Below are 20,457 nucleotides of genomic sequence, written 5' to 3' on the forward strand. Positions count from 1 at the left end.
CAGAAGACTACATAATTTGAATATTCTTTTTAATTTCTTGCACCAAGTGCAGCCACAAGGAAGTCTGGTATTTTAGCCACAATTACTTTATTTCTCAAGACATAGCTATATGACCAGATATATGCTGGTTCGACCATTTTATCAAGAAGATAAAGAGACGTGAAATGTAACACAAATAGTGTCAACTTTTTTTTTTTGGACGCTTTCTAACAAAACGCTCTTCTCCCCATTAACCTTAGGGCTTCAGGATTTACTCTGGAACAGTCTACTGATTGAACAGATTTTCAATATATTGGGTCAAAAAAAATCTCTAAACGCATAAAATCCCCAAATATTTCATGAAGGAAAAACTAGAACAGTTTAGCCCAAAGGAAGTAGATGGGCAAGGGAATCTCATTTAAACACAAGGGCTGAATTTTTAGATTTTTTTTTTTTTTTTTAAAAGATTAGTGGAATAATCAAGAAGATTTTGTAAAATGATCTGAAAAGCTCCACCCAACATGCCTTAAAACAGGAACATGCAAAGATTTAGGCACTAAATAGGATTACTCAGACTGTGTAAAATTAATGTTTACCTAAATCTTTGCAGAATCGGGGCCCAATTTGTAAGGCTGATAAGATCAGGGTCAATGTCAACGTGAATTTCATGGTTACACACTGACAACACAAATAAACCTTCTGTCCAGAAAACTGTGAGGTCAGTAACAGGGAAACATTGTGATACAATTCTACAGAATCCTAGGAAAACTTGCTTATCTGGAAATCACTATGAAGGTAATTCAAAACCAATAGATCAACTGTTACGCACACAAATATCTTGTTAAGTATAAAGGGTAAAATGGGCTAAAAGTATTCTGGACTAATAATTCAAAGACTTGTATTTTAAGAAATGAGGGGGAAGGAAGACATTTATTTTCTTATGAAATTCTACTGTAATATTTGTTTGGTTTTGTTAGCATCAAGTGCTTCATGAGAATACTAAACTCTTCTGTCTTAGTAAAACACGTGAGAAACCAACAGGCCAGTTATTCCACAAAACTAACACTACAGGGTAGCCCCGCTGTAAGTGGCGCCAGTATAGTGCGAAATGGGTGTAAAGTTGTTGACATGTGTAGGAACTGATGCATTGTAAGTCTCCCCATTCCCTACTCTTAAGTTGCACACCCAAAAAGTGTAAATGGAAGTCAGCTCCAAGAAAAAAAAAATTCCCGCTTTAAGTTGTTCCTCTGTAACTCCAAGTTTTTTGGAACATATCTTGGACTTATAGCAAGGACAGCCTGTACTTAGAAACGTGCAGTGTCACAGTTACAGATACAACTGATTCTTTGGGGAGTGTTGTTCCATGAATTCAGCAATGTTATTGCACAAAAATTCATGCACCCAAAGCAGAAAATGAGGTTCACTTAAGCATCACTACATTCAGACTTTATAGTGTTTTATAATTTTAAATAATTCATTTATGAACACTGGATATTTTTAAATTGTTCTAGTTGAAATACTAACAGGATCTCTCACAATGGGAAATGAACCTTACTAGTAAAAATTTTATATTCAAGAGGATATTCCCAGGTATTTACAAACATTTATTTTCTAGTGGTTTGTAAGGCCTGTCTGTGAAGAGCAACTTCCAAAAATAACTATGAAATCTTGATAAATCTAAAACTGGTTAGTGAAAGATGCTTCATATTGTGATTACGGATTAATTGTTTGAGAGATATAGTTACTGATATCTAAATGTTAAAGTAAATATCTATTAACTATCCTTGTTTCGACACTTAGTGAATGCAATTTGGAATTGAAACGGGGAAAAGGAATTCAAGATAATTAGAATTTTGTAATTTAAGGTAGAAGCTTGTGTTACATAGCAGGGTAAGAAATAATTTCAGCACAGGATATCCAGTATTTGCAGCTTTCCAATGAGTGAGTATTAGTTTTTAGCCACTCTTCACAAAACAGACTTTAAAATTGTCTTGGGTCCTATAACTAATAGGAAGTAACAATTTGTAATTTTCAGGCTCTCATTTTCTTGCGTGTTCTTTTAACTTTACAATATCTTTATTGCTTTACCATGAGGTTAGAAGCAAATAATCCTCTTATAATACTTTATTTTAGCAGCAGCATCCCTATTAGGAACTATAGTATATTCCGTTCAAAAACATTTGAGTTTTCCTCCATTATACCTCATCCTGAGCAATTTAAAAAAAAAAAATCATACTACTCAATGAAGATTTAGTTAACTGCACTCCATTTTTAATATCCATAACCACTTAGCAAAAAGCCATCCATCCTATTGTGCCTCTTATTCAGAACGTTTTAGAAAAAATATTGCAATGAACAATTGATGGTACACATCCTAACTAATGTATTTTAAATAAAGTTTCTCTGAGTAAGGTTTTGTTATGGTTAATAGATGTAAATTCTGTTATGTGCACAAGATACATTAATAAGTCAAGTACCCCTTTAATGTTTTCTGTAGTTTTTTTATTTACTGCAAGTGATAGTCTCAATTTTTGTACAATGTGTTCTCGTTGTATATGGAGAATATTTTCTTATTACGATACACTTTTTGTTCTTAAGTTCTAACATGGAAATAGTCCCAATCTTTTCAATTTGTCGCCTAACTACATTTACGTGTGCTGGTAATTGTTAATTTTTGTACAAGTACACAGTCCAGATGTGATTTTTGTTGCCTCCTTAACAATTGTCTCGTCTAGAAATGAAAACAGTAATGTGCGAACAGCCTGAGCTCTGGCATCTCAAATTTGAAGCAAATAATGGCAAGTATTTAGACAGATTAGACTACATCTTTCCATTTCTAATCCCCTGCAATACATGATATATAGTAACCTCTAAAGCTCTCTAAAATAAATGAATTTTTCATTGAAGAGAATTGCAAATGAGAGTAGTTAACTCTATTCTGTCATTGACATGTTATTTCCCAAAGTAATTCTCATTAATACTCATATTTAAATCTATGCACTTATAAGACAAGAGTCAAACAGGTTTGATAAATTATTTAAACACAACTTTAAGGCAAAGACCATGTTACCTTGTGTCTTGTACAGTACTGAACATTTAAATTTTAGCAATAAGAGGTTTGAACTGTACAAGGATAAAAATATATTGTTTCCAGATCAAAAGTTTTGGACAAAGTTTATTAGTGATGATACATTTATATTTAGAGTTATTAAAAGTGACTAATGAAACTTAATACAAATATTTCTCTTCTATACTTTAATAAATTTCAAAGTTCTCCCAATTCAGAAAATTAAGCTTCCGTGTTCTACCTCCCTAGTCAAGGAATTACAAAAATCAGTATTTTAAGTAGAACCTACAAAGCATGTGCACTCTCTGCTTGTAGTGACTATATCCATTGCTATGCTGCTGTAATTACTGATACTGGGGCATGTGTCAGGATAAAACACTATTTAATAGGTCTTATTTCAAACAAACTCAGCCATGTTAGCATCTATTAGTTTCAAAATCAGAGAGGAAAAAAAGCATTTGACAAATTGAAAGGGGATGTATTTTAAGCTTTTCTAGAGGTTAGCGCTAACAGTGGAGTGCACACAAAATTCGTTTTATAAAAAAATTAAAAATCACTTTACAGTATCCATCACAAGTTTTCAAATCAAATCTCCAAGATACAACATAAAAGCTGTTCAGGTGTTTTAAAGTTTTTATCATGCAAAAGATACAGAAACAAAACACAGACACATTATGATGGTCATCAATCTTTTTTTAATGGGGGAAAAACTGTATATATTTCAATCTTGTTTAGATTAATACATAACCACCTAAAACAGGAACAGAACTGTAGAAAATATTTAATCCCAATTCCAAAAGTGGGTCTCCAACAAAACTGAGGGCAAATAAAAGGTAGTCCATATATATTTCAATAATCTGTATTTATTATAAATTACATTTTTCAGGAAATCCAATATACATTTAAACAAGCTTCTCCCCTACAAATACAACCAGTAGGAATCCTTAAAATGTCTGTTAAGATTTAAGAGTGCATTTCCTAGACTTCCTCTTAAAAATATTTAAGGATAAAATTCTGAAAGTCTTTTCCCTAATATAAAGGCATGACACGGCAGTTAGCGATGAATACATTCTGAATCCTTAAATAACTCTATTTCTGAATGAGGAAAAACTAGTAAAAAATTTTTATATTCAACTAAGCTGCCAGGGTAAAACTACAGGGTATCTTCTGTTACTGAAATTTGTTTACTTTGACAAAGTAAAGAGGGGTTTCTGGTGGAACGGTTCCTATTATCTAATTTCTGCAAAATGATTTGTCAGTGGGGAGGCCGATTTCATTTTACTTGGCTTGATTTTAATACTGCTATCATCAATAACAGCTCATTACAATCACTTAGAACACGTCATTAATTGGTCAAAACAACTTCTAATTCAAGTATACTAGTTTTAACATATTAATTCTATAGCTTGCCAGTCACATTCTTCATTATAGGATCGTGGTCTATCAGGGTGATTAATTATACTATAGAAAAAGAGCAAAGCAGTATAACCATGTTATTTAAATTACTTTGGTTTCGCTAACAAAGAAGGGCAAAACAGATCTAAAAATTAACCAAGAGGAAAACCCTACGAAGTAGAAAACTATCCTTTTTTTTTTTTTTTAAGAAAAAGATAAACCAGTTGTAATACTTTAACGGTTTCTAATGGAAGTGTTCAATCATACTTAATACTGATGCAGTGTCTTGCTATAAAGTATTGTTTTTTTTTTTGTAAATGATAATACTTAAACATGTCTTCCATGCCATAATATACATACTTGTACTTTTGAAAGAAGTTTGGAGCTTCAAAAAGTTTGGACCACTCTGCCTTACTCAGCAATATTTCATCTGTGATAGCAAGACCTGAATTATAAAAACACATTTAAACCTTTTTCACACAGTTGATCCACACCAAGTATCCACAAACAGTCCATAAAGAAAAGTTATTTCCAAGTTAACAGCTAATTTGTTCTTGTCAATCCAATGATCTTCTCTTCCAACAAACATTACTCCTGGTGATATTTTACATGAATGATCCTCAGTTACTGAGTACGTGTTTGAAATAATTTTAACATTTTTCAACAGAAGTTTAATTGAACAAGATTACTGTCTCTCAAAGCTCTACTATACCACTAGAGAATATTATTCTCTGCTGTTTCTTGTTCACCCTCTTGGCCTAAGACTGAACATGCCACAGAGGAAATGTGCTAAGCCCAGGAAAGAGAAGAAAAAGGTTTCCCTTGCAGGGGTTAAATCCTCTTTGGAACGAGGGCCACATATTGGCACAGATGACTGTTAAAAAAGGGAGAGTGAGTACAATACCCTGATGTGTATTCTCTGTATTTCCCCATGTGTACCAGTAAATGTCCCTTCACTGACAGAAGGTTTACTCAACCATTCTCCCAATTTTCTTAAAGAGCTAATCTTACTGCCCCCTTAGCACCTTGCTGGCAGATGCCAGTGGAAGACAGAACTGCACTGTACTTTTCCATATGGTAATAAAGACTGTAAGACCACTGAAACAGCCTAGAAAGAACAAATTATCAGATTATGATTTCCACTTACGAGAATGCAACTTTCAGTTAATAACGATCAATGTCAGGAAGGAAAAAATAGATTTTTTTTAAAATATTCCATTTAATTTCAAAGTTACAAACAAAACATGAAGCCATGAAGATTGACTGATTCAGTTGCTTTTAAAGGGATGCCTGTTAACTAATTGTTCCAAAACAATATTGTCCCCATGATGAAATTATTTTAAGTCTTCTGGAATAGATAAGAGCGTAAGATAATACTTACCTTGTTTAAACTCCTCAACCATGACCATCCGTGTAGAAACGGACACATTGTAGGTAGAGTTCTGCTGTGGGTATGCTGGTGTAATTATAGGCATAAGATGGTACCTATCACTGGGATTTACCTATATATAACAACAGCCAATCAGTTTTCTTCAAGCACACACAAAACAAAAATTTTTTGGAATTCTCCTTGCTAAAATGAATCAAACTCCAAAGTAACAAATGAGATCTTAGTATACAAATTAGCCTGAACAATTGTGCACAGAAATTTAAAATACTCAAGGATAACATCTTGTCTGCATATTCCTGCAAGTCGACTACATCGTGGAAGTTAACTCAAATGGAACAGGGAAGATCAAACTATCAGCATGCCTCATCATCACTACTAGGTAATTTTTATAGCTAAAAACATGAAATAAAATAGATCAATGGTGAATTTTAGTATTAAAGGTCTAAAGGAAGCTAGTCTAATCATACCAAAACACAGGTACCTAAGTACTTGAGCACATTAGACAATCTCAGAGAAACAACTATGCTGAGACCCTTTTAAATATGATGTATGGTTTATTCCTGTAACACTACTGAAAATAAAGAGCCAGTTTAAGAAGAGAGGCTCTCGGCATCTTGAGGAAAGCAGTATTTGTATTAAAATATCCTTTATTTAAAAACAGCACATGGGGAAATGAAATAAGGAAACAGCAAAGACAAAAAAAATTAAACAACGTTAAGCTAGTGAGAACTTGTGGTTTGCCAGATTGCAAATTGAAAGTTAAGGTTGAAACCCTGCCCTTAAATTACCCTACTTTGTTTAGCTATTACAGCACATATGGCTTGCAACCTCAAACCCCCTACAACACAAACAATAGGGTGACTTAAGAACATTGTTTTAATCTTACTTTAAATCATAAGCTACACGTTATTTAAATGTATTCTTCTGTCAAAGCAAGCGGAAAATATATTTTAAAACAGGGAATGCTGTACAGCCTTCAAGACTATTGTGCTCACACTAGTCCCTCTCCTCCAATGAACCTTAAGAATATTTCACAATTGGTGAAACAGTACACTTCCGATTTGACAATTCTCATATTTACATCTTTAATAATGGTTTTATGCATATCACCAGTAGTTTTATTGCATGATTTTCATCTTTAAGTGAAAAATATAAATGGAGATACCATAATTGACATTTCTACCTTGTTGTAACAAAGAAAGGCAAAGTGAGATTCTTTTAAATGTGTCCCCCCCTTTGGTCCAAACCACAAAGGACACCTTATTGCACAATTCATAATACTCCCTCAGCAGTTAAAACACAAATTTTGAAAATAAGTGTCCTTAAATCAATCACCCAGAAAGTGAAATGTCATAAGTGTGCAATGCTCTAAAAATTGCTTTAGTGTTTGCATCTAATATCAAATACATAAATTGTACATGGAGCATTTAGCATTTATTTAGATTACTTACTGCTGAATTGGACAAGCATAGTTACTAAGTAATCTAGAATTTAAATATAGTTTAGACTGCATGTTCTGTGCAGTACAGAAGAATTATAGATGAACTTATCAAAAAGAAAATGTAATATTCACACATTACATTCATTTATAATCTAAAAATAAAGCTTCCTTGGGGTTTCTTTAAAATCAACTGCTTACTCTAATGTACAGTGTAATTTATAGGGGGGAAAAAATAATACACTAACCCTTGGGTCCCATACAGGCAAATTAAGATTGCATTCTTCTGGCTGTTTCAATAGCACTGGATTTGGCCATTCCCTGTTTAAAAAGATTGTATCACTGAATAAGACTAATGGACATAATGATTTATTTTGCAAAACATACAATACTTTTGAACGTGATCCTTCTTCACTCTGCCCTCCTCGAACAGCATCTGATGATTTTTTTCTTGAAGTCAAGTTAGTCTACAGTTGGTTTTTAGTCGCTGAGCTAAATACTTCATATGCATTTATAACAGTTTGCTCCAACACATCAGTACAAAATATTTGTGCCTCTTAATTAAGGGAATGAAAAAAAAAGTAGCTGTAAAGCAAACTTCTTTAAATTGCTCTCCAAAAATACTCAGACTAAGGTCAGAGAGGACCATCATTGTCCAGCTAGTCTGTTCTCCTGTGCACTGCAGGTCACAGAATCTTGCATAACCAACCACTCCTGAAATAGACACAACCTCTTGCTGAATTGCTGAAGGAATCACCTCTGCAGAGATACAATACTAATTCTGTATTCACGCTAACTGAGTTCTCTAGATTGCCCATAAACAATCAGGAACTATGGTACATTGCTGTATGATTAGTTATTATGAACTACATGTGCTGAATTTGAAGTTTTTTCCATCCAGATTACTCAAGAAAAAGCACGCAGCATGAAACACTTTATTAAATATATTACATAATTGGCTGCACTCTATAGGGTTACGAGTAAATGAAATGCAAGATAGTCTAATAGCCATCAATTAGATAGTTTTTAAAATAGTATTATAAAAGTAACAGTTACCTGCAGTGGGGTTTCCTCAGCATTGGTGCACTGTACTCTTGGGCAATGCACATGACCAACAATTTATAAACTCCTCACATAAAACTAACAATGCTTTGAGTGTACAATACACTATGAACAGGGGTTTGTCAGTTTGCTGAATTAGCACCTTGCAATATAAAGTCAGCAACTTGCTATTTAGAAGTCAACCCCCCTAAAAATGCGACAATCAAAGAGGCTATGAAGCCACTTGGCTTTCAGAAAAAGTGAAACTGTAATAATGATCTTCTTGGTAGGAAGTTCAAGTGAGCATGTTGAACTTGGTATCTAGTTTCCATTTTCTACAAGAATTTTAGAAAGTCTCTGAACATTTCAAAAGAGAGAACAGACAGATCAAGATTTCAGATACAATCCTTTAGAAAAAAAGTCTTGGAACTTCTCTGCAAATACTTTAGAAAAAAATCTTGGAATTTTTCTCTGCAAATTACAATGTTTTGCCCAATTTACTTTGCATTTTTAATGAATAAACCCCGTCCCTTGCATACTACCACCTTTTTTAATGTCTGAAAACATACAAGGATTCTCTCTGATTTAGGACTATGCAAGGGTCACATGTGAAAAGTAACAGAGGTCCTCAATTATCACAAAAATTTAAAACACTTCCAGTTAAAAACCAAGACAAATTTATTTTGTGCTTGAGTTTTTTAAAGACACTAAACAGTGGTGTGTCTCAACCTTTAATAAGACTGTGTTGTCTTGCTCACCATAACACAATTCACTACACTGAGGCAGCAATACACTTTAACTACTAACTTAACCTGATATCAGCTGAAGGAATGCCATAGAAACAAGACTAAAATTCAGTGTCTACAAACAATTTTATTTTAGTGTAATCTAAAATAAAAACATACCATTTAGAAAATACCAAGAAAAATTTATGTACAAGAGTTGATGCTATTGCATTTGGATAAAGCTGGCAAGTTCTTGCAACTAACATAGCCCAGGAAACACCACCAAGGAAACCTAGTATATTGGAATAGATGTTGTGGCCTGTTGATGCAGAGGAGAAAAAAAGACAGAAGAGAGTTAGTCATCATCACCACCAGTTGTGTCTGATAAGAATGTACTGAGAACCTCATTTCTGAGACTAAACTTACGTTTTGCCCACAGTTTGATAGCTCTCAGTGTTAACCTGAAGTTGTCGATGTTTGGTACTAGATGTAAAATTTCATCGGTTACCCTGCAACCTGGCCAACAGAAAGCACCTGTTACCTCTAATGATTAAAAAAATTCTGCCCTCACACAACCTTCAAATCTACCATAGATTAGCACACTTGGCTCATTCTGTTGTACAGCAACATTTTATATAAGTTATACAAAATTAATAACATACAAACAGCAGGTTACAAACAAATATCAAGAGCAGAGTTGTTGCACACAGCCTTTTATACTAGAACCAGATTTTTATGTAATTCTTTTGCTAAGGAATTTGACATAAAATTGGATTGCAGAATATAAACATTTTGAAAAGTTAATCTTTAGCCCTCATGACTCTGAAATCTTCTAAACATGAAAGCTAGCAGTGGTGGCTAACCAAAAGAACAGCCTACAACCAAAGTTTTCAGACATCTGAACTATATAATTAATTCAATGGAGTACCAACAATGAAGCTTACACATTGTAGTATCAACTTAGAACTCCAAGTTAATGTATAGTGGCAAATACTGCTGTTAAACTCAGACAGCGCTAGTTGGTGGGAGCCTATTCAAGGCCTCTTCCCAAATTTCACTCAAGAAGAGGACAGACTGATGCTAAAAAATGTTAAGGCCAAATAGAACTGACTAATAGAACAAAGAATATAGTACTGATTACATTTTCATTCCATATTTAACCTAATAAAAATGTCTATTTTTAAACAATGTACTTGAAGCAGTCAACAGTTCCAATTTGCAAGAGAGACCAAAGAGCCCTTACTTCAGGTTTTATGGCAAAACATAGGAGCCAGAGTAGAGTTACAACAGTCACATTATGAATGCAATTTTCATCTAAACTTACATTTTGGTGACTCTCAGAAAATGCTTATTTCATGCCTCAAAAGCCAAAACAACTATAATCCCGGTACCAGATAAGCCTCAGATCAGTAACGCTCTGACATTCCTAATTTGCTACTGAGAAGACTGCAATACATGTATCTTTATTTCATTAATAAGTGCCAGTGCTCTAGATGAAGCCTTCAGGACCAGCCCAATATAAAGTTTCTAGGCTTTGATGTTCAAGATGTGATTTGACAAGATTTGATAAAGAATCTGAACAGAAAAAACAGCAAGCATTTCAAATGCTGCCACATAGTATTGGCTTGAACAAGTTACTTTAAATCCAAACAAGCTGATCTGCCATGAGTTCACTGCAACTTTGCAACTCAGTTACACACACATTCATCTACACCCCATCCTGAGAAACTAACTTAATAGCAAAGCTGATACTTGAAAAGCCAAAGTTTTATACATACCGTTAAGACTTCGTATACATCTAATGTCTAAATTTTTAAGTAGACTATCATCTCGAAGGTCCAAATCCTCAGGAATAGTTTGCAGTGCTAATCTTGCAAACAAAATATCAATCTAAAACAAAACAAACAAACAATTAAATACACCGACTTACCTCTGCATTAAGATAATTTAGTTCACTATTTTAACCAAAATCGCTGTCTACCATGCAAAAAAAACATTTATTCCCTGTAGGGTAACTTCTCTCTCTCCAAATTAAAAGTTTAGCATCCGCTGGACTTCCTATGATATTACCTCTAAGATAACTCTAGAATGCAAAAAAAATGATGCAATTCATCTAACCTGAAGCTGAATACGGAAACTGTTGTGTCTGTGTCAATTTTCCTTGTAAATACCACTGAAGCACAGAAAAGAAGTGAATTTGCCTAGCACTGAACTTGAAGCATACATATTACTAATTAAGGCTATTGATTTGTGAGTTTTAAACTTGTTTTGTTGTTAATAAAAACAGACAGTCATGGTATGAAATCCCGGCAATCGTCCAACGAATAAATGCTCCACATGGTTTGCAAAGACTAGCTTGGCACTATGCCTTCGGCATAGTAGCACACATTTTTTATGAAACAAAAGACAGGACTATGCAGCACTTTAAAGACTAACAAGATGGTTTATTAGGTGATGAGTTTTCGTGGGCCAGACCCGCTTCCTCAGATTAAATTGTGGAAGAAAATTGGCATGACCATATATATACACCAAAGGGATACAAAAAGTGAACACACATAAAATAGACATCAGATTTTAGAACAGAGGAGGATGGGAGTGGTGGTGGTGAATGTCTATGAGGTAATGATATTAGAGATAATATTTAATACTATAATAGATATGATCACCTGTAATATTACCTCCTAGACATTAACCACCACCACTCCCATCCCTCCTCTGTTCTAAAATCTGATTTGTCTATTTTATGTGTGTTCACTTTTTGTATCCCTTATGGTCATGCCAATTTTCTTCCACAATTTGATCTGAGGAAGTGGGTCTGGCCCATGAAAGTTCATTACCTAATAAACCATCTTCATAGAATCATAGAATAATAGGACTGGAAGGGACCTCGAGAGGTCATCGAGTCCAGCCCCCCGCCCTCAAGGCAGGACCACGCTCCGTCTACACCATCCCTGACAGATGTCTATCTAACCTGTTCTTAAATATCTCCAGAGAGGGAGATTCCACCATCTCCCTTGGCAATTTATTCCAATATTTGACCACCCTGACAGTTAGGAATTTTTTCCTAATGTCCAATCTAAGCCTCCCCTGCTGCACTTTAAGCCCATTACTCCTTGTCCTGTCCTCAGAAACCAAGAGGAACACATTTTCTCCTTCCTCCTTGTGACACCCTTTTAGATATTTGAAAACCGCTATCATGTCCCCCCTTAATCTTCTTTTTTCCAAACTAAACAAGCCCAGTTCATGAAGCCTGGCTTCATAGGTCATGTTCTCTAAACCTTTAATCATTCTTGTCGCTCTTCTCTGTACCCTTTCCAATTTCTCCACATCTTTCTTGAAATGTGGCGCCCAGAACTGGACACAGTACTCCAGCTGAGGCCTAACTAGTGCAGAGTAGAGCGGCAGAATGACTTCACGAGTTTTGCTTACAACACACCTGTTGATACAACCTAGAATCATATTTGCTTTTTTTGCAACAGCATCACACTGTTGACTCATATTCAACTTGTGGTCCACTATGACCCCTAGATCCCTTTCCGCCATGCTCCTTCCTAGACAGTCGCTTCCCATCTTGTATGTATGGAACTGATTGTTCCTTCCTAAGTGGAGCACTTTGCATTTCTCTTTATTAAACCTCATCCTGTTTACCTCTGACCATTTCTCTAACTTGCTAAGGTCATTTTGAATTATGTCCCTATCCTCCAAAGAAGTTGCAACCCCACCCAGTTTGGTATCATCTGCAAACTTAATAAGTGTACTCTCTATCCCAATATCTACATCATTGATGAAGATATTGAACAGTACAGGTCCCAAAACAGACCCTTGAGGAACTCCACTTGTTATCCCTTTCCAGCAGGATTTAGAACCGTTAACAACAACTCTCTGACTACGGTTATCCAGCCAATTATGCACCCACCTTATCGTGGCCCTATCTAAGTTATATTTGCCTAGTTTATCAATAAGAATATCATGCAAGACCGTATCAAATGCCTTACTAAAGTCTAGGTATATGACATCCACCGCTTCTCCCTTATCCACAAGGCTCGTTATCTTATCAAAGAAAGCTATCAGATTAGTTTGGCATGACTTATTCTTCACAAACCCATGCTGGCTATTCCCTATCACTTTATTACCTTCCAAGTGTTTGCATATGATTTCCTTAATTACCTGCTCCATTATCTTCCCTGGGACAGACGTTAAACTGACCGGTCTGTAGTTTCCTGGGTTGTTCTTATTCCCCTTTTTATAGATGGGCACAATATTTGTCCTTTTCCAGTCTTCTGGAATCTCCCCTGTCTGCCATGATTTTTCAAAGGTCATAGCTAAAGGCTCAGATACTTCCTCTATCAGCTCCTTGAGTATCCTGGGATGCATTTCATCAGGACCTGGTGACTTGCTGACATCTAACTTTCCTAAGTGATTTTTAACTTGTTCTTTGTGTATCCTATCTTCTAAACTTACCCTCTCTCTGCTTGTATTCACTACGTTAGGCATCTTGTTAGTCTTTAAAGTGCTGCATAGTCCTGTCTTTTGTTTCAACTAGACCAGACTAACACAGCTACATCTCTATTACTATTCTACATTTTCTATGGGCTCTGCCATTATTTTCAATGGTTTTTAGTGTAAAATGTAATATTTTACTTCCACACAATTTTATAAACACTTATTCATTAGGGCATCAAAGTGTTTTTTTTTTTTAAAGAAATGACTTCTACATATTTGCCATAACAAGCATTGTTACTAATTGTAGCTTACAAATGGCAACTGGACCCAAAAGGGCAGACCTCTGCAGTCACATGTAATCAGAACCAGAATATATGTACATATGTCTCTTGAAGTGCTATATAGGATACATAATTCACAGACAATTACAAGGCTACTGATGGGGGGGCAAAGTTTGCACTTGCAACCTCAGACTGAGCCAGTCAACATAAGAATTTAAATGTAGGTCAAAAGCTTATTGCTGAGACATCAGGTTTCACCAGCCCAGACTATGTTTTTAATTCTTCCAGGCCAACAATAAGTTATCCTATCTGGTAAAAAGGTTAAGTCCTACTAGTTGTCTCTCTCAGAGCCAAGAAGAGAGAGAATACAAGGCCAATACTTGTGATATCTAAAGAGCACCCCAAAAAATGTAGCTTCAAAACATCTACAACACTTTCCAGCCCCAGCATGTACATTATGAAACAGGAATAAGGATAAAAGAAGACCTTTAGTCTAACCTGCACAGGCGGATCAAGGACACTTCCTATATATTATGAAGGATATGCTTTAATAATAAATTCTCAATATACAATGTTGATACTTTTAGCACAGTACCCCTTAAGAATAAGCATAATTTTAAATTATCAGCTCTTAAAAGAATCAGCTTCTATAAAGCCGTGAAGTCTGCTTTCAACTATAAGAATTTCAAAATGCAGTTTCACACAGACTGGAAGCAGACATGAAAGATTTACGATTGAACATTTTATTGAGATATATAGGGATAGTTGTAGTTTTACAAGAACCATTTTATAGATTTCATCTTTGGGAATGAAAGTCAGAAGTGAGTAAGATCTCTTATTTCATTGGAAAAGAGCTCAACATGAAAAGCAAGATATAAGAGGAAACTGGCACTAGAGACAACAGAACTAAAGCCCACTTTCACCATATCCGAGACTACATTTTCTTGCTTCCCTTGGAATGGAAGGTTCTCTCAGCATCTACAGCATGGAGCACCAATTCCTTCTGTCCTTCTGCCTCAGAGTAGAGAGTGAGGCAAAAGCTTACTGGTATTATAGACACAACAGTACCACCAGATTTGACGGAGATCTGGCATCAGACAAAATCTTCTTTGTGAAATTCAGACTAAAAACATCTGCAACACCAGAGGAATGGTACTGGCAGATTCAAAAGGCAACATGTGCTGATTCTCCAGAAATTACATGAGATACTGCTGAACTAGGATATTATGGAGCCCTTGAAATGGATCGGGAATCTGATGGTCTAAGAATGGCATTCTCTGATCTATCTTTTTTGGCCTTGCATTGATTCCAAGCCTTTCAAGAAGGAAGAATAGACTGAACTACACACAGATTTTCATGTCCAGGATGTGAATGACAAGTAGTATTGGTATACTGAATAATTCTCCCCAAGGTACACTGAGCACCCAGACATTGCACCCAGACAAAAGCCGAGAATGGAATGGTGAAACAAAAAAGTATATTCGTGCTATAAAAACTACAGTAACAAAATTACTTTTAAGGACTAGTCTACATTAGAAATGCTACAGTGGCACAAATGCACCAATACAGCTGTATCACTATGGCGTCTCTGTCATGAAATGTGAGTAGTGTGAATGGTTGGCATGAGTGAATTAAAAATAAGTGAGCTGAAGAGAGGCCATACTAGGGTCCGAGTCAGTGCCCCTGTGGATTATTGACTTGTTTCTCACTTTGAGAAAAGACTGTGCACAGAAAGAAGCAAAACTGTACAAAGGAGGTAAAGTTCCCAAATAAGAGGAGTCAGCGAAGGGTGTCAGGGAGGAACTCGACCAAGGACATTCCGTTGCTTATCGCTCATGGCTAGGCGAGCAGAATTGGGTGTTGTAAGCAGGCTGTTCCGACATCGGTCATGAACACATTCACAGCATGTGACATCATTGGACCTCATCCCCACTCGAACTGTCCCTTGCCAAAGGGATATATATCATGCCAATTTGCCATACAGGTCAGAGTCCATAGCTTCAGCATATTGGGGTGACATACACAACAGACTTCCACCTCAAACCAAATTAACCAACATTATCTGGGGTTTGGCTGATGATGTGTGTGAGAGAATGTGCTTATGAGAGTGTGTAACAAAATTGGGTTAAGAATTAGACTTAATTTAAGTTAAATACTGCTTTTGATCTGCTTTCTAATTGCTTACTAGATTTAAACCTTGCTTTTGAACTGCTTCTTAACTGCTTGCAATAAAGTTTGTTAAAGGCATATTTTGTCTGATGTGAATTCATTGTTCCATGTAAGCCCGGCCTATGGGACTGTTGTATGGACTGATCACCAGTGCAACAGAGCCCTCTTGTGACATCTCTGGTGAAAACATTCTCTGCTAACAAGACAAAGTTCTCCCATCCACATAATAAAATTACTTACATGAGATGTGGCAGCTAAGTCAGTGAAACACAATGCTGTCCACACTAGAGCTTAGGTTGTTGTAACTTACATTTCTCAGGGGGTTGCTAATTCACATCCCCATCTGACATGTTATACAGACAAAGCACTGTAGTGTAGACAAGTCCTACAATCATTGAACACGAAAAGGAAGGTTACGGGTTTTAACAATGTACCAGGGTTCCTGCATATGCAGCTAGGTGATCGGGGGGCGGGGGGAGGAGAAGAGAGGAGAAAGGAGGAGGAGAAGAGAGGAGAGTTTGCTGGGGAAACTACCAGGGATGTTAAAATTAGATTACTCAACTAACTGAATAGTCAATGGAATTTCAATCAACTATTCAATTAGTCAGTAAAGGCACATCTGCTTTGAACTATAGCTGTAGCCTATCAAGTTGCTTGCCTATCATGCTAATACAGTAATATAGTTGTGTTGATTAGATTAATTCATTAATATATTAGCGGGCAGATTTAGTATAGAGATATAAGGAAGAGTTGTAATGCAAGAAATCTGCTAAAGGCTGTAACAGGCCGTTTGCAAGATTAGCAGAAGCGAAGGTTACAGATTTCTGTACAGGCAGTCCCCAGGTTACGTACAAGATAGGGACTATAGGTTTGTTCTTAAGTTGAATTTGTACGTAAGTCAGAACTGGCTCCAGATTCAGCCGCTGCTGCTGAAACTGACCAGGGGCTGACTACAGGAAGCTGGAGGCAGAATTGCTCTGCCCCCAGCTTCCTGGAATCAGCCACTGATCAGTTTCAACAGCGGCTAAATCTCGAGCCTGGGACAGAACAGCTGGGCTGCCAGGTAGGTCCCTGCAGGACCAACTCGGCAGCACCCCAGCTGCTCTACCCCAGGGTCCACAACAAAAGCCTGGTCTGCTGGGGGGGGGAGGGGGGGACGCAGCAGACAGTCCCCAGCAGACCAGAGGCACCGGGAGCAAAGCCTCAGCGGTGGCAGGGTCCCGCGCCTCCCCGGCTTTGCCACAGCAAAGCCTCAGAGGCGCGGGACCCCGCCGCCGCTGCGGCTTTGCTCCCGGTGCCTCTGGTCTGCTGGGGACCGTCTCCAGCAGACCAGTGACACCCGGAGCAGCTTTTCTCGCCCCAGAGGTCGAGGTGGCAGGACCGCTGCGCTCTGGGCGGTTCCGCTGCCTGCAAGCTCCGGGGCGAGAAAGCCCTGTTCGTAAGTGCGGATCCGACATAAGTCGGATCCGCGTAACTCGGGGACTGCCTGTAGTTGAGACATTGATCACACCCAGACACAGGCCATAGCTTATTTAGAAGTTCCCTAGACTGAAAAGGAGAACTTATGTCTGGGACCTTTCACCCACATAGGACAGCAGGGAAAATTCCCTTAGACTCAGCAGATGCATTATTATATAAAAAGTTCCAAAATAACAGGGTCAGACTGAGCTGAAGTAATCAGGAGACAGGATATGATAAATGACCATGAATGCCCATGGTAACAAATTGACATACATAATAAGAATTTGAGAGAATGATACATTGACCTATAGGAAAAGAACACTTCAATATTAGAGACATCCCCTACTGAATATGCATCAAACATGTCATCGTCACATAGTATAAAAGTGGTGAAGTCCTTGGAAAGGCCAGAATGATGGCCCCTGGTGATGATGGTGAAGGTAATGAGAAAGACGACGCGATAACACCTAAAACTGCTCTAGAAGGAATGATGTAAGTATATGGTATGGAAATATGGACGCACATTCCCTATTTTATGAAATAAGGGTGTTCATTACTGTGCTAACAGTGTTAATAAACTACAGGCAGTCCCTGGGTTACGTACAAGATAGGGACTGTAGGTTTGTACTGTGCTAACAGTGTTAATAAACTACAGACAGTCCCTGGGTTACGTACAAGTTGAATCTGTATGTAAGTAGGAACTGGCATCCAGATTCAGCCGCTGCTGAAACTGACCAGCGGCTGACTACTGGAAGCCCGAGGCAGAGTTGCTCTGCCCTGGGCTTCCTGGAATCAGCCTCTGATTAGTTTCAACAGGCTGAATCTGGACGCCAGTTCCTACTTACATACAGATTCAACTTAAGAACCCCAGGCGTCCCCAAGTCAGCTGCTGCTGCAACTGATCAGCGGCTGATTCCAGGAAGCCCGGGGCAGAGCAACTCTGCCTCAGGCTTCCTGTAGTCAGCCACTGGTCAGTTTCAGCAGCGGCTGAATCTGGATGCCAGTTCCGACTCACATACAGATTCAACTTAAGAACAAACCTACAGTCCCTATCTTGTACGTAACCCAGGGACTGCCTGTAAATCTGAAATGCAGTTACAAGTGTACACACGTGGTTTAAAATGACTCTTGACAGTAACAAAGAAGCTAGAGGCTATGTTAAATTTGTGGGGGGGGGGGGGGGGTATTAACAAAACAATTAAAAGCAGGTTATAAATCTCAGCTGTGTCCAGCAGAAATTGACACTTCGTGTAGCATATATGCTACAAAGTTCAGACACTGGTGCCTGTGCTTCCGGCACTTTGACTAGCACAGGGTCACAAAATTCTCACTGGCACTGGGAGATCAAATTCATGGGAAATTGACATGTGACAGAGGATAGAACAGAGTAATCAAACCACATGTGTTACTGCCAAACCAAACACTATCAGAGAAGCACCTACAGTAAAAATTTTAAAGACTAAAATCGTTTGTCGTGCTACTGCCACAAAATTCTAGAGACTCTTGGAGAGGAGTAAACTGTGGAGACTTTACCTCTTTAGGCAACCTAAATTGTCAGTAGGGACACCTTTCTACACAAACTCAGGTTGTTGAGCATTTCCCAAGGTAAATATAAATAAAAGACTTTGAGAGAGAAATAACCCAATCATCCCTGCCCCCAAAAATGGTAATGGAAGGTGGGAGTGGGAGGCCTGTCTCTTAAGAGGCCCAAAAAAAGGCAAGTACCCCTCATAAACTTGTTTCATTGAAGTAGACAAGCAGAAAGGGAGAATCAGAAGCTCAAGGTGTTGACAGTAGCTGTCAATGTTATTATTGACCAGGCGTTTGAAAATATTAGGACCAAAAGAATCACCTTGTTCTCTTTTAGCAACACACAATTTTTTAAGTTATTTTGAGTTTGAAGACTGGACAGTTGTTAGTATTAGTTAAGAAACCATCACACCAATTTTTCATTGACTTGCAGACAAAAAGTACTCTTAGTAGTAATACTTGCAGCATTCCAAAGGCTGCTTTGTGTGATCGGCAGTTCACACAGGAAGTCCCCTTGATGTGCAACTCTTCAATACAAATTACACATACAACACTGGTAATTTCAAAAGAGCTAATGTTTTGATTAAGATTATTAGTCATGTTTTGACTATAAAGATAGCTGGCTAAACCTTACCTCTATCCCATCAAAACACAGTTTGATAACAGGGACAAATGCCTCTTCAACAGCCTACAAAAAATATATAACAAAAAAATCCAGTTTTTATTTTCAACATGGAAAAGAAAATCTACAAACAAATCAAAATGGTTACTATGACAGTAGAACTTATATTGTCACTTCTCATCCTTCAGACACAAAGTGATTGCAATAAATGGAAGTAACTGACAAAACTTAATACACTATTAGATGCTGCTGTTTTATCAGATAAGATTTAGATACAGTCAGTCTAGGTCAACAGAAACTGGGGTGTGAATCCTGTGGGGTCTGACTAGTCTTTAATACTTTTAACAGGTGTAAACCACTGTAGCTTTACTTATTTATTCTGTATTTTTTCTGTTTGTTAATTTTACATTGTGTCCTAACAAACTCTTTGTTAGAGGACCAACATACCCTTAAGTCTTTTACTTCTTCTTGTAGTTTCAGTTTTTCATAAAATGAGGTGAAAAAGTCACTCCTGTCAACATGCCTTGGTGCAACACATAATGCATCAATATCAGCTCCTAAAACACATGTTTATAAATGCCATGAGGCTACACTCTAAATAGCTACACAAAGAATACCAGCAAAAAGACTACAATATAACATTCTAGTAACAAAGTAAATTATAATAGTAATCCTTCATACAGCTATAATCCAAGAACACAACATTTCAAGCTGTGCTCCAGAAGTAGAAGTTAATGTGCCTTTACAACTATTGGACACATTGAGACTATCTCCTCTCTGGTAAGGGAGGTTTGCAATATTTTTCCAATAACTCTACATTAAAGCACAAAGAATCCAGATATAACCATTTCTGACAGTATTAATTTTTTTTAATCTCTCTTTCTTCAGCCCTTCTATTACCCAGACCATGAACAGA

At 37.1% G+C, this 20,457-nt stretch overlaps 1 protein-coding gene across 5 annotated transcripts in view; it reads right to left on the reverse strand.

Annotated features, from left to right (window-relative positions):
- The window catches only part of PAPOLA (poly(A) polymerase alpha), a 98,434-nt gene that overhangs the window by 54,378 nt on the left and 23,599 nt on the right, over positions 1-20,457 (reverse strand). For all 5 annotated transcript variants that reach the window (XR_001368989.3, XR_003091291.2, XM_006133714.4 and 2 more), the window contains 8 exons: positions 19,989-20,098; positions 19,554-19,607; positions 10,814-10,925; positions 9,462-9,551; positions 9,216-9,354; positions 7,518-7,590; positions 5,823-5,943; positions 4,802-4,886 (listed from right to left, as the gene is read on the reverse strand). Coding sequence is in view for 3 of the 5 variants with exons in the window: in XM_006133714.4 (XP_006133776.1) it covers positions 4,802-4,886; positions 5,823-5,943; positions 7,518-7,590; positions 9,216-9,354; positions 9,462-9,551; positions 10,814-10,925; positions 19,554-19,607; positions 19,989-20,098 (784 nt within the window). In the remaining 2 variants the exon portion in view is untranslated. The remainder of the gene's footprint in view (positions 1-4,801; positions 4,887-5,822; positions 5,944-7,517; positions 7,591-9,215; positions 9,355-9,461; positions 9,552-10,813; positions 10,926-19,553; positions 19,608-19,988; positions 20,099-20,457) is intronic.

This window comes from Pelodiscus sinensis, chromosome 4 (assembly GCF_049634645.1).
Source record: "Pelodiscus sinensis isolate JC-2024 chromosome 4, ASM4963464v1, whole genome shotgun sequence".
Lineage (NCBI taxonomy): Eukaryota > Metazoa > Chordata > Testudines > Trionychidae > Pelodiscus > Pelodiscus sinensis.